Below are 17432 nucleotides of genomic sequence, written 5' to 3'. Positions count from 1 at the left end.
GGTTGAATCAACAGATGTCACAGGTTATGCGATGTTGCTTGTGTTTGTCCGCTATATTCATGAAGCTAGTTTTGAAGAAGACATACTGATGTGCAAACCTCTGCCTACTCGAACAACAGGGAAAGAAATATTTAAACTGGTCATGGAAGAACATGAAATCCAATGGCAGCTTTGCTCAAGTATTTGCACTGATGAGGCTGCAGCTATGACTGGAAAATTTTCAAATGCAGTGGTATGCATAAAGAGAAAAACCCAGGCATCGAGAGTTTCCACAACTGTCTTCGTCATGCACTTGAAATGAAATGAATACTAGAACACTTAAGAGATACTGGGTGATGCCATAAAAATAGTTAATTTTATAAAATCAAGGCCACTCAATGCGAGAATCTACAGTTTACTCTGAGGATATGGGAAGTTTGCATAAAAATTTGCTGTTTCATATTGAAGTCTGATGGCTATCTTGGGGGAAAGTGCTTGCTCAGTTTTATGAACTGCACAAGGAGAGGTTTCTTCTTATCTGAATGCAATTTTGAACTTGCATACATTATCCCTTTTGCATTGCTATTTGAAGAGTATATTTTGCAAGCAAAAATATTTGAAGTAGAAGTAAACATTTTTCTTTAAACATTGATATTTTTAATAAATTTATATTCCAAAAGCTTGAAGTAAACTTTATATTGTGCTCATGACCAACTTTTTCTATTTTTAGTTTTATTTATTTATTTATTTATTAAAGCTCCAGAAGATTTTTTTTTATATTTCTGACATGAAGCTCTGCAGGTCTAAAAAGTTTCAGGACCCCTGCTCTGCAGGATATAATGTTGCTATATAGTCCAGAATGTTTTATTTTTGACATGAAGCTCTGCAGGTCTAAAAAGTTTCGGGACCCCTGCTTTGCAGGATATAATGTTACTATATAGTCATCTTCAAGTATCAATGTAAACAAAGTGCTATCTCAAAAAAGTACTGTCTGTATGTGGCAGTGCTCTACAGGATGAACTGTTAACTACATACAGCCATTTATAAAAAATACACAAACATTAACAGTTCTTGCAAGTCAGCTACATTTAATCAACACACAGAAACCCTACAGTGTATTAATCTAAAAGTCTATGAATACTGAATATATAATTCTGTTGTATAATATAAGAAAATAAGAACCATAAGCACCTCTAAAAGGTTTGAAATAGCAAATGGCATTGATGAAAAATTGATCAATATTTTACTTTAGGAAATTTGAAAGGTGTGAGTCCTTAAGTTTTATGCATCAAAGAATTTTATGAACAGGGATATTTTTACATATTTCTCAACTAAAGACTATGATCTTTAAAAGCACCTTTCCTAATGTAATACCAGTTTCAAACTTTTACATGATACATCAATGTTAATATATAAATAAAAGACAAAAATCAGTTAACTACAATAACTTGTACTAACCAAGATTTTACAAGTGGTACATCAATTGCTCTTCTTGTTTTGCCTGAACGTAAACTGAATGGTCTTGGAGCCCAAAGCAAAGCAATGCCATTAGCTGTGTTGTCTGTGTAGAGTGGTGAATCTTGTAAAAAAGGTTGAACATTTTCAGGAAGTTCAAACTCTTCGTCATCATCTGGTAGTGGTTCAGTACCCTATTTATAATATTGATACATTTTAATTTTAGAACTAATATTTACAATTCTCAGAAATTCACAGGATACAGGAGCCACAATTATCAACAAATAAGTCTTTTAACATTGTTTTGTTGATTCAACTTTGGAATCACAACAAATTTATCAAAATCTCTCTCAGTTACCAATTTTGTCCAAAGTGGTAAAATAGTTAAGTAGAACTGATAGTATCACTGAAAGATTGAAACAATGAAATAACAATAATAATTCAAATAAAGTACAAAAATGTAATCAAACATTTTTCAATTATAATTAAAAATCAATAATGACTTATGAAATATTTTTCCATCACCATAAACAAACGAAGCTAAATGCAATTATCTTCCAAAGTTGAAAAATTTATTCTTGAAAGTACAAGACTAAGTTATTTATAAAAACAACTTTCAAAAAGGTTGTAGCACTTTTAATTTATGTTTTGTTCAATTTATTCTAGTATACTAAGAATGAGAAGAGTAATACCTATCCAACAGATGTTTCCTCCTGAAGAAGACACACACATAACAATTGTTTCTTATTTTAGTACTTAAAATAGTTTAAAACATAATAGCAACCTTAAGAAAATTTCAAAAATTTTAGCATTTACTAAATTAAAATAGAAATACAATAATACAGAATTTAGTAATATTATGACAAGCAATAACACAAAAAACCATGATTTTTCTTTATTATTTTGCATTAAAATAAAATGTGTTAAAAGTTAAAAAATGTCCTCTCATTACAAACCCAGCTCAAACACCTGATAGCAAACGAAATATTGATTTTCTAGTAATAAGAAAGATTACCTTAACTGCATGTCGATGTGAAATTGGGTTTATTAAAGGATCAAAGTAAAATGCTGGTAGATCAGGATCTTCTGTTTTTATGTACACAACATTTGGAGCATGATACCTAAAACACATACATTACAAAATTATCACACAAGATACTGTTATTCCTATCACTACTACATAAGGGTAGTTTCTACTATACAGCTGAGCTTCAAGGCATCACTATTTGTTACTAACACACCTTTAATTAAAACAATATTATTGCTAATACTACCAAATGCTGTGCAATAAACACTATTTGATATTTAACTTTTTTCTCATCTTAGGGTTGTTGAAATTTGAAGTTATATCCATTTCTAAATATAACAATATAATTTGTCTACTATTCTCATTTCAAGCTTTTTTTTTACATTACAGAATTGATCTTAATAGTAATTAAAAATATAGTATTACATACAGCAAGCCAAACTCATTTCAGTTACTTTTACTTTCTTACAAATTAGTTCTTGACATGCACATATTTCAGACACAAAACCAGTTCTCAGTTAAAAGTCTTGCACTTTTCATGTAATTGTACAATACATCATTACAATCTTCATCATTTGGTTGGGGCTGCTTTAAATGCATAAGGAATTGTTTTAGCAGTACACTGTACATAGAACACTCACATTCAACTGCAAGAGCCAAACCATATTTCAAATAAATAGTTATTGGGTTAAATGAATAACTATGAAACTAATGTAGATGTACTCAGCAACCACCAGGTTTTACTAATACTGGTGATCAATATGTTAACACCAACAAATTTTTGTGCCATGCTTTTTTCTACATACAGCTCACTATTATTCTGTATGTTCAAATTCCAAAAAAACATGGATTTAATAATGAAGATGAAAACAATTGACAAATATACAACATTTTATTTACAGCTTTTCTTAATAACTAAATACACTAATGATTATATTATTATATTAAAATGTTAGTAATAACCATCTGTGTAACAATTTTCAGATTTCACTGACGATGAACTACATCATTCTAAAATGTTTGAACTTGAAAATAAAATGTGTTTTCTCAACTATCTTAATCTTCATTATAAAACATGGACTTAAACTTGAATCAGAACATGGAAAACTATTTTACACCAACATAAAACAAATATTAAAGAAACAAGTTCATGAAAAATTTGTCAAGATAATTTCAAATCATAGTTTACTTAAAACTAGTACAATTTTGTCTCAGAAACAAGATTTACAATAAGTTAATGGAAAGAAAAGCTAAAAAAGGAGCTCCTTTCTAAAAGTTAACGAACCAAGTCTAATAATTTCCCATGCTATAAACTCATGTAGCATTTCATCTTCATCAATTTATTAATCACATGTTTACCCCCATCTTTTATGTGCATCTATTAATGTTCTTATTTTCTACTTCTCACACTTTAATCATTAATTCTGTTTGATTTTCAAAAAAAACTTTCTTCATTTCAATGTTTAGTTGGAATAAAAAATTAAACACTTCACAGCTTTCCATAATTTTTACTGATTTACCACTTATTTGGTGAATTACTAGAGTACAAGTATTTGTTTACTGAGTAAATATTTAATATTCCCTAATAATAACACTAATTATGTTCGGCTAACAAAATACACAATATTCTTCTGCTGCTGCTCCTCTAGATACATGAACACTGTGTTCCAAACTATATTCATACTTCCATTCATGAGATAGCAAAGCCATATTTAAACTAAATGACACTGGACATCATTTCCTGGACCTTCAACATGCCTGAAAAACCTTCTCATCACATTTTAATTCCCTTAGTATGGGAAGAGGGAGGTATGCCAGAATGATAAGGACACCAAGACATTCCAAGCCCACCTGCCAAATTTAGTCCTACTAGTTGCAAAATTAATAGAAAATTTTGATTCACACACAGATATACAGATCACAATTTGGTGGTTCGATTTGTTACAACAAAACTCTAAGCAGTACAAAATAAACATACCACGATAAGTGAACATAGTGTGGTAGGTTGTTGTACAGGTACGGAAAAGCTATTCTGTATTCTGTTCGTACAGGTTGGCGGATGATGATTTTATTTATGTCATTAAACTCATTCCAGTCTTCATCCCTGAAAGAAATATGGTTTATATAATCCAGTTTTACAAACAACACAGGACGTGCCACATCTAGAATTTCTACAAATAGTTAAAGCTTATTATTTAAAAGTGTCAACTCAAACAAAATCAAGTAACCAACAACAAACAAAAACCACTTTAAATATGTTGTTTCACAATTATAGCATTTTCCTTAATAGTACTTGGTCATAAACTATTATTCATTCCTGTGTGAATATTGCCAGATATATTTTGCACAAGATATACAAAACAAACACATGATCCTAAAACACCTTCACACATAAGTAAACAGTCATTTTTGTTACTTAAAGCTATGCTGTAACTTTCACATCAATGGAGTTAACATTAAACTTCAGTTGTACGTGTCCGACAGACATGATTACACTGACACTCAAAAGCACCCACAGAATAAATTTTACAAAGACTTGTCAGAGTCTCTGTCATATCTTTCACGATTGATGGTATTTGGGGTTCATTACTAGTTTTTATATTCCGAAAAAAAATAAACATTTTTTAAGTCAGATCCCTTTAATGCTTGTCACAAAATCTGTTAAGCAATCAGCTGTTATTTGCATACACAGGCAAGCTCAGAGAGAACTGTTGGCTGCAATAACTGAGATACTTTAGCCCTTTTGCAATGGGTGAGGGGTCAAAGACCACATCCTCACATTTGTTGACTTGCATTCAACAAATGATTTACTGAACTACAATTTTATGAATTTATGTCAGTAAGTTTGGAATCAAATTATAGATTATAATTAGTAATTTAATATAAGAAATAATTTTTTTAATGCAAAAGTAAACATTAAAATAACACACAAATGTAAATTTTAGTGAATCGTGTGGTATAATGAGTGCAGCACTGTTTAAAATTAGATGTCAGTGATATCAAAATACTAATTCCATAAGTTCATACAAATTAGGAACTCAAATTACTAATACTGACAAACTAGAATATAAAATATGAACCTCATATCTTTTTATTTTGCTGATATATAGCTTATGTACAAAACATGGTGGCCCCCTTCATCTCTTTCCATTTTCTGAAACAGTATTACTTCAATATATGACATGTGAATAAAGGATCAACAGCTCATAATGTCCCCCGAATTGTTTTCCCCACCATTTTAATCTATGAAAGGCTTTTATATTCTTTCAATCTTAGGATTTCAATGAGGTAGGATGTGTCTTTAGTCTGCTTGAAGTTTCATACATTTTTTTTAAATCTAAACACATCTTATTTACTAAGGTTAATAAATTGTAGTGGAATTCTATGGTATCGATATAGTAATTGATTTTTTTTTGTTTAGGCAACCATATATAAAAAGTATAAAAAAATATTATTGATATTCTCCTCGTGTGAAATTTTAAAAGGCTTAGCAACCTACGTTCAGCACCAACCGAGTTCAAAGGTCGTAGGAAGAACAGATAATTGTTTGCTTTACATCTTGATTTATTGTTTTATATTTTAAGAAAAATAAAGTTTAGTAATTTACTTCTAAATTGTAAAAAATTTATATACATATATATAATAATTGAAATGTGACTCTATATCGAGGTTTTAGTAATACATTGAGCAGCTGCTTGTATAATACAGTCAGTTACTGCTGCCACACAGTTGCCTATTGATGGTTTACAGACGATGGCAGAATAAAGTGATGTGAGAGAGTGAAATAGGGCCAGTGTGCCTGATTCATCTTCCACCAGGGCATGAGAATCAGATGGCAATGACTACAGCCACTCTATCTCAAAATTATAGGAAAATTATCACTGCCTCGTGGATTATTGTCAACCCTCCATGAAAAATGGGAGAATAATGAAGGGGAGTAAATTGAGAGATCAATAGCAGTAAAGGACTGACTAGGTGCATGAAAATAAGTAGAAGAACCAGTATTGAAAAGAGAAAGGTTGTGATCAGAGAGCATATGCTCTACAGAGTGACCCCTCCTATCAATATCAGCACTTTCCCAGAAGGGATGATGTCCATTAAGGTCCCCCAGGATTAAAAAAGGGAGGCAGCAACTGTTCAATGAAAGCTACAAGGTCTGACTGATCATATGTCTCTCCAGGCAACAGGTTGAGAGAACAAACAGTGATGGTATGACCAAAGGAAACACAGATGGCTATGACCTCCAAGGGTGTGTCGAGTGGCAAAGACAGGGTGGGCACATGTTGATCATTTCTGTACAGCCTGTAAGAAAATTGCTGAAAGGTGACTGTATCAGCAGGTTTCAGAAATGTTTCCTGTAAGGAAAGATATACAGGATGGTAGGAAGCAATCATTGTTTTGATGTCATCCAGATTAGAACGTAAACCTCGACAGTTCCATTGTATCAAGGTGGTTATTTTATTTACATGTAGGCAAAATGGGTGAAGAACACTTCTGTTTATGACCATGTCTTTTTTTTCCTTACTGTCCTATTTCAAGGGAGGTCTATCGACCTCCATGGATCTTTCCCTGGGTCGATTTGGCAGGTCTTTGCTGTTGGAAGAGGATTCCAGTGACTGAGGATGTGAACAAATGATTGATTTGCATCTTGGGGCAGGAGAAGAAGACCTATCTGAGGAAATGCCTGTACCCAGAACCAAAGGATGTGGATCTTGGGGTTTGTTCGAATGTATGTAAGGGACAGAGATGAGTGTTGAAGTTTATTCATCAACTTTTTCAACCATGGAGGTCAAAAGACTTTTCATTTGTTTTGAGAATGATTATTTTGGAGGCACAGATCTGTCTGCACTCCCACTGCAGTTATGGAATGAAGTGCAGCAGCACATGTCCAAGATAACATGGTGGACAGCAACTTTCAAGCCTCAGGATAAGTAATGTTATGAGTTGTTTTAAAACACTGCACCTCTTTTTCTTCCAACCATTTAGGGCAAGAACGAAACTAGGATGGGTGAGAGCCATTGCAATTGATGCAATGAGAGTCTGTTTCGCATTCATAGGCATCATGGTCCTTGCCACAACAACAAGCACGTCAGGAAACCATGACATTACGTCTTTGAGTGACCAAAGTCATTTACCTATGGACTGTTTTTTCAGTGTCTTATTTAAGTTTTTATTTGGAGGATCCATAATAAAAAAAAGAGGGAAATTTCAGTTCCCACTGACCCATAACACCAGTTGAGAACATGCAACAATGGTGCTTGGTTGACCCTAGCCCAAGTGGACCAGCTGACTGACCCCAGGGATCCACACCAAGGCCACCTGTCTACAGGAAATCAAGGCCAAAGTGGTGTGTTATGGTTGGACCCCTTAACCACCAGGATCCTCTCCTCCACTTCACAGGTCGCCACACATGGCAAACACGTGGGTGGATATTTAGATCACAGAGGAGGTAAACTGAAAGAACAGAACCTTCCCTGGGAGGTCCCCTCACCATGTACAAAAATCCACACCAAGGGGAAGATTTAGGGATTACACAAATAATACTTGAAATGTTACATGCACAGTAACAATATTTTTCACATTATTGTTGTATACAGACATATTTGCATATAAGAAACTAAGCCAATGTTTTAAAGTTTAAATTATAAAAATGGATATCAATTATTAACAAATTCAGACTAACAAGTTCTACCAAATGTGATCAAGACCTACAATGCATTTCAAGAACAATTTTCTGCAAAAATTAGGCTGCAAGGGCTGTCATATCAATTGGAGGTTGTCATATTTCAGTAGCATGTTACAATTTAACTAGCAAAATTGTTCTGACAGAAAAATAGTACAATTATCTTTTATTGTATAATTTTGTCAAAAAGGAATCGAAATGCATCATCAACCTACTAACAACAGTCATGGGCTGTTTACAGCCCTTATGCATTTTCAAATGTGAAATACCAATACTTGCAGACAATTCTTATATTTCTAAATTAAGAACAAGTCTGACAGTAATGCATAGACATGTAAGTGCTAGGTAAAAGTTTGGAACAATGTTATTTAACTTACTCAAAAACATGTATAGTAAAAATGCTCCAAAATTCATATAGCTAAAAATAAGTGCTTGTCCAATGTCCTGAACTTATCAATATAGTTGAGAACAAATTAAAGGATAATATTCTAATTTGAATATGGATAAGTACAAATCCAGTAACAGTGCTTTGAGTTCAATAATCCCATGTATGTTTGGTTATTTTAAGATAATTTTCTATTTTGGTTCAAGTTCAAAATGTTTTCTTATGGTTTTCTCATTGTCAACATTATTGTTAGAAGACATTGTTTTCTTTGTGAATGTTATTATTGTGTTCTTATGTGTATTATTTAACTTGATAAAAATCATTTATTGTACTAACACCATTAAAGTCTTAAGTTTCATCAACAGTCAACAATGAAGAAAAGAGGAACCAAGTAGGTACTTTATTTCTTACTTTCCATGTGTATTATTTATTTATTATTATAAAAGTTATTAAAATAATAAAATACTGAAAACTCAGTATGCTAAATAATGAAAAACATTTTTTATGATGTATGCTAATGAGCAGCTCATTCATTGCATAATTAAGTACAGCAAGATGAGTTTTATGTTTACTGAGTGACTTGCAACTTGTTAAAAGTTCAGAGTAATAAAACAACAAAAGTAAAGAAATGTACACTGATGTATTTCATTACAAGATCTGAGTTATTTAGTATAAACAATTTTTGATTCATGTTAAAATTTGCAGTCATTATAAAAAGAAAAAAGGATAATTTAGATATATTTTGTTGTTTTAAGTGTGTGTGTGTGCTCTTTTGCAAAGTCACATCGGGCTATCTGCTGAGCCCACCGAGGGAATTCAAACCCCTGATTTTAGCATTGCAAATCCGTAGACCTACCACTGTACTAGGATGGGGGGGGGGGGTCATCGTAGTTACTAGATTTGTTAAACTGACTAAATAGGTATAAAGTTAGGTTAAAGAAATTAACACAAAAATGTAATTTCACAGAAGAAAAAAAATAATTTAGGTGGTTTTTAGAGATTGCATAAATAAAAATTCTAATTTTAAGATTAAGAGAAGAATTATTTTTAACTTAACACAAAAATTACTTTGTACCCTGAACAGTCAATACTAGAATTCTAAATACTAGGATAAATGCATGCGTGCACATGCAGGTGTAAAAAGACTCCTAATATTTATTGAAATCTTGCCATGTATGTTGTAGTATGTAAACTTTGCTGATCACTTTGGAGTCACCAGCTTAACTGAATTGACCAAGACCATAGCAATAAAGCTAATATACTAATGTATTTGTTTTATCTTCAAGAAATGTGATGAGCTTTCAGTAAACATTACAAATCAACAAAACAATTAGATGTTTTCAATTAAGTATTTTTACTACAACTAAGTTTGAATTTATGAGTCACAATCTGACTTAAGAGTCTCACTAATCAGAGTGCAAGATATTTTTTTGTGTTTTGAGTGATTTTTTTTTCCAGTGAAGTTTTATATTTTATCTGTTACTTTCTCTACCCTAATATTACATGGACTTTAACCATTTCAGATACCTTATAATATCCACAAAAATCTAAATTACTTTAACTTTCTATATTGACTGCACATTGTAAGAAAAAAAAAATATTACCCTAAATATACTCAAGCTTATAATGGTTTACATCTCTTCTTGATTTTGTTTTGTTGCTCTCCGAATCCTGTTTAACTAGCAAGCCCAAATAAAAACTAAAATTCACCTAGTAAATCCATAGCAAGTTTTCTTATCTAGCCTACTGAGCTTCAAAGTTTTTATTTCAATTGCTTTTATAACAATAAAAAAACTTACATAAAAGAAATAAATTTAGTACATGTGTGGGTCTTTGCAATCAGACAGTATAAATAAAAATTAACCCAAATTTTGCTGCTGTTATTAGTACTTTACTGAATTTTTATCTATTTAAAATATTCAACTTAGAACACAAAATAATACCCTCATACCCACAAAGAATACAATGACCTATAACTGTTATAATTTTACTGACTTTATAATTAAGTTATGATTACATTAATACAATTCCCTTAGTTGGTTAAACTGAATTCAGCATGTTACTTTGAATATTACTCAGAATAATTCAAAAATTGTTGTGACAGTAGCCTAACATTATGTCCAAATCAGGATGTTAAAATATTCTCTTTCTACTGGTTATTAACATTATAAAAGGAGACATCAGAAAGAATTACTGGCATATTTTGAAACAACATACAATAGGAGGGCATGGCTTGTAATTTGGACTTTGATTTCCAAGTGAAGGAACATGGCTGCAGCTTGTATAGTTAGATTACATTTTAGCAATACCCATAATACTAGTTCGTAATTCACAATAACCCTCTTTCCACAAGAATTTGTTTTTTGGACATGGCACAAGGTTTTAGTAACTTACATTCAGAAATTATGCTACTTTTTTACAGTATACCAATAAATATAATATAAACATGTAGCTGATAATGAAAATTTTATTACTGATATTTTCTCTCTTAGCTCTCCTCTAATATATTTACTATACCTTCAAGGAATACTAAACTTAATGTAAATTACTTATTATTATGCTGTCTACATACAAGTTACCCTACAGTTTTTAGTTACACAGTTACATCCAAGGACAAACCTTTAGTAAAAACACTTCATTAAGAAATCTGATTTTAAGTGTACAAAAGACATTCAATGTTTACTATGTTAGCCAAATTCTGTGAATAGACAGTTGTATTAAATTTATAGTATGGAAACTATTAACAGTAAAAATGATTTAATAAGAGTTATAGTACTTTAAATTTTTAATGTAACTCTTTAAAAATGGTCATCATATGAACACTTATATATCAGTAACAAGAGGGTTAAATAAAAGCAGAACAATCTTGCACTGACACTTAGATTAATGTTGGCTCAGAGTAGAAAATGCAAAACTGTTTTCTTACATAGATGTTCTCTCACACACACTGTGTATTAATGCTCAATCTAGTACTGTTATTTGATGTCAGTCATTTTGAATGAATAAAATCATAACTGTACTTTATCACACAAATTTAAAAAAATTCTAAAACTCCTAAACATGTGATATTTCAGATATTTGCTTAAAATGAAAGATAATCTAGTAACCTTCGAAATGAAAATATATCCCTAAACTTACGCTGTGTTGGAATCTTTAATAAGAGGTTCAAATTTTGGACCACCTGGAATAGCCATGTTAAGTGCTTTAGCAGTGAAAAAGGATTTCAAATCAAACAAATAAAAGTAGTTATCGTCCACAAGATCTGTCAGTAATTGGTTGGCTAAACGATACAGTGTGGCCATCTGAGGAAGAGTAAGATTCCAGTGTCGGTATGTTGTTCCATTTACATGCCTGCACAAAATACAAAATTTTAAATTTACTGAAAATGAAATAACTTTAACAATATTTTGTTACAAATATAACAAAATTACAGTATAATTCAAATTAAATATTGGTCTAGATACGCAGCCAAATTTTAAATGCCTAAAAACCAACCCAACATTTTATACAACATACAATTTGAGTTTATGTACATTAAATTAAAACAAAAATTTGAGAAAAATACCAAGATTCCATTGACATCTTTTAATGTGTGAGAACTGTTTGGTGTTATTATACATTATGTACAGATCAAGGTTAATGAAGAGCAATACTGACTTTTCATCTAACAACAATTATCAATAAAAAACAAAAACAATCTGCACAAATTTCAGGCACAAGTGAGCCGTGAGCAAATGTAAAGAAAAACGGCCAAATTTTGGAGGTTCCCAATGCCACCAATATTTAATTTCCTCCAGTAATATTCATCAACCTGTTCATCAAAATTAGCTCCACCAGCCATTAAAATTACAGATGATAATCAGCAAAGCTGTGGCATTTTATGAAAAAATGTCAATCAAGACTCCTAAAACAAATAACTTCATAAGAATATACTTATAAAAATATACTTATAAAAATCTTCCTTTGATCTTTTTAAAATTTTTCCTGCAAATAACATCAAACACTCCAAGTACACAAAAATTAAACTGCTAGTAAACAACTAGAATGTCTAACGATGCAACTACCTCACAATGTCTTATTTGAGACAACAGTTACGAATGAATTCAGTGAATCAGTCTAACAAATCAATCCAAATATAAAAATTGTTTATAGTTCTCCAATGCTTTGAATCTGTCAGTTTAAGATTGTACTACTCAGTAAATGAACATGAGTAAAAAACTTTCTGAAGCATTCTGTGATTCTATTCAACATTTTATTAACAAGACAAGCATAGTTTCATATTCTTTACCACTGCTCTTCAAGTTTATACTGCATCATTTTCTCAATTTAAGTCTTCTCCAAATAACTGAGCCCTTTTTGCTGTTTTGCAGGCAAGTTCTTATTCCTTATATTAATAAACTTTTCTTAAAAGTAAACCATTTTATATTCTTGATTTTTAAACAAATTATGAAGTTACATTAATTTTTTATTGCATATATCTTTGATTACTTTTTATATACAAAGCTGTATTATTCTTTTGTTACACAACTACTATTTTCAGTTACATGAACAGTATTTCCTGTTTGAAATAGCATGGCTAGAATTGGTTAAAAGAAAAAATTGATGCTAATTTGGTGAGCAAATAACTTATCCAAACAAAATTCTTCTGCACTTACTAAACATTAAAATTAGATTTACTGAAACTAAACTGCATAAAAGAGCAAATTTGTCCTGTTTTGAAAGTTTTTTTTTATTATTATGAGGCCAGGTCTTTAATAATATTTTTTAAGCCTACAACAAAATTGCTCAATAATTATGAAACGATAACTAAAAAAAGGCCATGTTTAGTGAAAAGTTTACATCTGAGTAACCTCTGAATTTTTTTATAAGTGCACCATATGCAAATAAGTTTAGTATCAATAAGATAACTATAATGCAACACATACTGTATCATGACAATACTACTTGCTGCACATAATTATCATTCAGAAATACTGCCAAAAATGTAAGGATAATCATTTCATCCACTAAGATAGGCAAGCACATATTTCATTCTGTCACTACTCATTGATATGACAACTAATTAATCAGACACAGGCCATCAACATAATGAAGTCACCTGCTTCTCAAACATGTTTACAATCACAGACAATGCACAGTAAACTGTAACAGCACTGTTGATACAACTAAGGAAATATGGGGTGCCTCTGCTTTGTTTAAGCAAAATAATAAGACTGACATGCAGGCCTTGAGCAAGAAACAAATCCCTACTGCCAACCAACCAAATCTGTTCCTCAGATCTGAATCAACCTGAATTTTGATCTGTGTGTTAAAAATCTATGGATAAGCAACATTTTTGCATTTATGAAATTTTGGAAACAACTAATTTTGCATCCCAAAGCTGATCAAGATCATAACTGGGTTAATAATTCCTTGAAAAAGAAAGTTTCTTCCTTATTAAAAGATGAAGGATAGGTTATTATGAACCATTTTATTACATCTGAGAAATTTTCTACCTTTTTTGACAGAATTACTGGGTTCAATTTTAAACAGCATTTCAAAAATATATTGCTTGTTATTTGGAAATACTACAAAATCCATGTATCTAAATCTAGCACATGCCCAACATTTCTAACTTTTAAGTATGATTGAAATGCACTTATATTCCTTACTTGGTATCTAATAGTGGTTTGTGATCATAAAACCACTTAGTAACAGAAGCATCTTCTTCAGAATCCAACTCCATTTGTATTGCCTCCAGAGGTTCTACATCCAGTACATTATCTGCATAATCCAGTGGAGGTTCTTCATCATCGAAGGGGGGAAACCTCATTCTTTTAAAGTGTCTCCTGTCTCTCTTTTCACGTCTCATCATTATCCACATGGCCCTGAATAAACATCATACACATGTCCCTTATTTTCATTTTCTGTCACACCCAATAAATTCATTCTTATATTGATAAGATGAAAACAGTACCTCCTTTCACAAAAATATGTTCATTTTGTAAATTTGTACTTGAAAATAACACTTTACAGATAATCTAAAGCTCAGTAAAATTAAGAATATTATATGAATTTTACTGAGCATACTACTTTTCCATTATATAAAGTTACACAAGAATTATACAGTATAACAAATTATATTTTGGTACATGAATTACTCCATACTTTATATTTATGATATATTGTTCAAGTAACCAAATTTCCAGAACAAAAACAATCATAAAAGAACTTACCCCCACTGAGCAATATACACAGGTTCAATCACCCATGGAATCTCATTCACAAAGGTTATTGCACCAGTTATGTGGTACAATACTCTAACATCCCTGATCTGTTCCCAAGGCATGGGCATATTCTCCATTAGCTTTAAAACAGCATGAGGCATGTACTTCAATGCTCTGAAAAAAACAAACAAACCAGGCAGCTTTAAGTATTAAAGTATTACAGCAAAAACACATTAAATGTCAAAAGTTAATGAAGTAAAAAAAATGATTCAAAGTGAAGATTATGCAAAGACTTCACTACATAATTATTTTTACCTTTCTCTTTAGTAAAAGTTCATCTTCAAAATACATATTCTGTTGCATCACAGTGAAGGCTAAAGACAGTAAAAAAATGCACTCGACCTGAAATACAGCATTAATTATCTGTTCAGCATCATTTACTGTGCATTTCAAAAGAATTCAGTGACTTACCTTCAAAATTGTTTCATTACTTTTTATCTGTGCTATACCAATTAGTACAGCATAAAATCTTAGTTAATAATCTATATTTTAGTAGTATACAAGTTTTAAGTTTTCAATTTTATAAGGTAATACTTAAAAATACTGAACTTTCCCTAGTGTGACACACACAACACTTTTTCTGGGCATCTCCTCTTCTCTATCTTATTCACAGCCCCTCCAGCAAGTACAAAATTAAACACAAATTACTCACTACCAAATCTTCTTTGTTCAGACAAACCAAAATTTTTATGGCCTTCAACTGTCTTTAGTTACAGGGCTATCAATAAAAATTAGAACTCCCCTGCCAAACCAATCCATCACATCCTCTCTTTCAGGATTTGTCAGTAAGCTCTGTTTTGTGTTTAATTCTATATTATCTATAACCAAGAGAAAGCAAAAGTTTTCATCTATCAAATGACATATTAAATTGTCTTTTAAATGTAAAATTGTCAATATCTGTTTGTACAAGCTTCATTCTCAAGTGGAAAAAAAAAAAAAATGAGTAGCTTGGACATACTTATAATGGCTCTCGTTCCATAGTTTGAAAGCACAAAAATTCTGATAAGAAAAATTGTCTTTTTTTTTGCATGTTATTTTATTGTGCATTATTATATCACAATTATTTACTGCATTTCTACCATTAGTATAAAAACACAGGGTTAAGTGTCATGAACAATAGAGAACAAAAAAAAAAGAAAAAACCTTGGCAAGTATTTTATTTTTTGTTTTTCATGTTTATAAAAGGTACTAAAATGTAAAAAAATAGAGATTTGTTTATGTTAGTTAAGGTCAGATTAGGTAAAATAAATAATAAAAATGTTTCATAAGGCAAACACATGAGCACCCATAGGTAATGTAACTGATAATGTAAAATGAGTTGTATGTTTTACATATAATTTACAGCTTATAATGCTGCAAATAATAGTTAAACATGGTTCAAAGGGCAATCAAACAATAAAATGTAATTACACAGATGTATAATGTTATAAGCTTAAAGCTACTTAAGATAAATTAATGTAGTTTTACGTTACAATTTCAACTCATTCTAGAAAAAAAAGAAGGTCAGTAGATATAAGATCGGCCAAACTGAACATCCTACACAGAGTTAGGGTTGAGAAAATAACAGATTAAACAAGGTTTTACTGAAAATAAATGGTTGAAAGATAATCGGGAGGTTACAGAGACTATACAAAGGAAATTCAAGATTTTTTTAGATGAAGAAATGTATTTTAATTTTAACATGAAAATTACTTTACACATGAACTATTCAAAACCTATTGCTGAAATACTTACTATATCCACAGACAATTTTTTTTTAGTTTATTAAAAATACTTTACTAAAAAATATGGCTTGTATGTTTACTGAAAGACTGTCAAATTTTGTGAAGATACATTACACTATATTAAAAGTAGTATCAAATCTACAAAGACTCTAAATGAGTTATCAGTCACAGTAACCAAGCCCATACTGATAGTTAAAATTTCTGATTCAGTACAGTTGTGCACAACCATAAGAACTTCTGGTAAAGTTAGCTACGCATTAAAAAAAAAAAAAGTTAAACATGTTAAACCAGGAGAGCAAAAGTGTACTGTTAACAAGCTGAACCAGAACAACAGAAGCAAACTTCTACCAGTAGCATTAGCAAGGTCTTATTGACAAAATTATTGGCAATACTTTCTACCATTGGAAAGATGGTTAAAAAAATGTAACACTGGACAATAAAATCAATAAAATTACTTCACAAAAAAAAATCACATATATGATTTTGTTTTTAATAATAAAACATGTTAGCACTCCAAAACAGGTGAAATTTGGGGTGCACCATAATTCTGGAAAATAAGATTTTGCTGTATTATGCTTAAACTAAAAGGTAATTCATACTTCTGAACTTACCCTAAATAGACCCTTTTATCATGGCGATATTTCCTGCTCGTCATATCACCATGGTCTCTTATAATTTTTCTTATATGCTCAGGAGGCATATCTTCTTTCTGGGCATCCACAAAACCAAACTTTCGTTTCTCTGCATACCTTTTAGACTGCAACTGTTGCCATTTTCTTGCTAAAAATGTAATTATGAAAAAGGTTTCACACAATTTCCTTCATATATTTGTTAAAAATGACTTTATATATTGTACTCATCAAAATTGTAATAAATATTACTAATGAATTATGCATGAGTTAATGACAATTTG

The 17432-nt window shown here is 31.0% G+C and overlaps 1 protein-coding gene across 1 annotated transcript in view; it reads right to left on the bottom strand.

Moving 5' to 3' along the window:
- Prp8 (pre-mRNA processing factor 8) overlaps positions 1-17432 on the bottom strand; it is a 76006-nt gene that overhangs the window by 51765 nt on the left and 6809 nt on the right. Inside the window, exons 3-9 of the mRNA XM_076484641.1 lie at positions 17131-17299; positions 14745-14909; positions 14181-14396; positions 11668-11880; positions 4440-4565; positions 2450-2555; positions 1438-1628 (exon numbers count right to left, since the gene is read on the bottom strand). Of these exons, the coding sequence (XP_076340756.1) occupies positions 1438-1628; positions 2450-2555; positions 4440-4565; positions 11668-11880; positions 14181-14396; positions 14745-14909; positions 17131-17299 (1186 nt within the window). The remainder of the gene's footprint in view (positions 1-1437; positions 1629-2449; positions 2556-4439; positions 4566-11667; positions 11881-14180; positions 14397-14744; positions 14910-17130; positions 17300-17432) is intronic.

This window comes from Tachypleus tridentatus, chromosome 13, assembly GCF_004210375.1.
Source record: "Tachypleus tridentatus isolate NWPU-2018 chromosome 13, ASM421037v1, whole genome shotgun sequence".
Classification (NCBI taxonomy): domain Eukaryota; kingdom Metazoa; phylum Arthropoda; class Merostomata; order Xiphosura; family Limulidae; genus Tachypleus; species Tachypleus tridentatus.
This window is presented reverse-complemented; position numbering and strand designations above follow the sequence as displayed.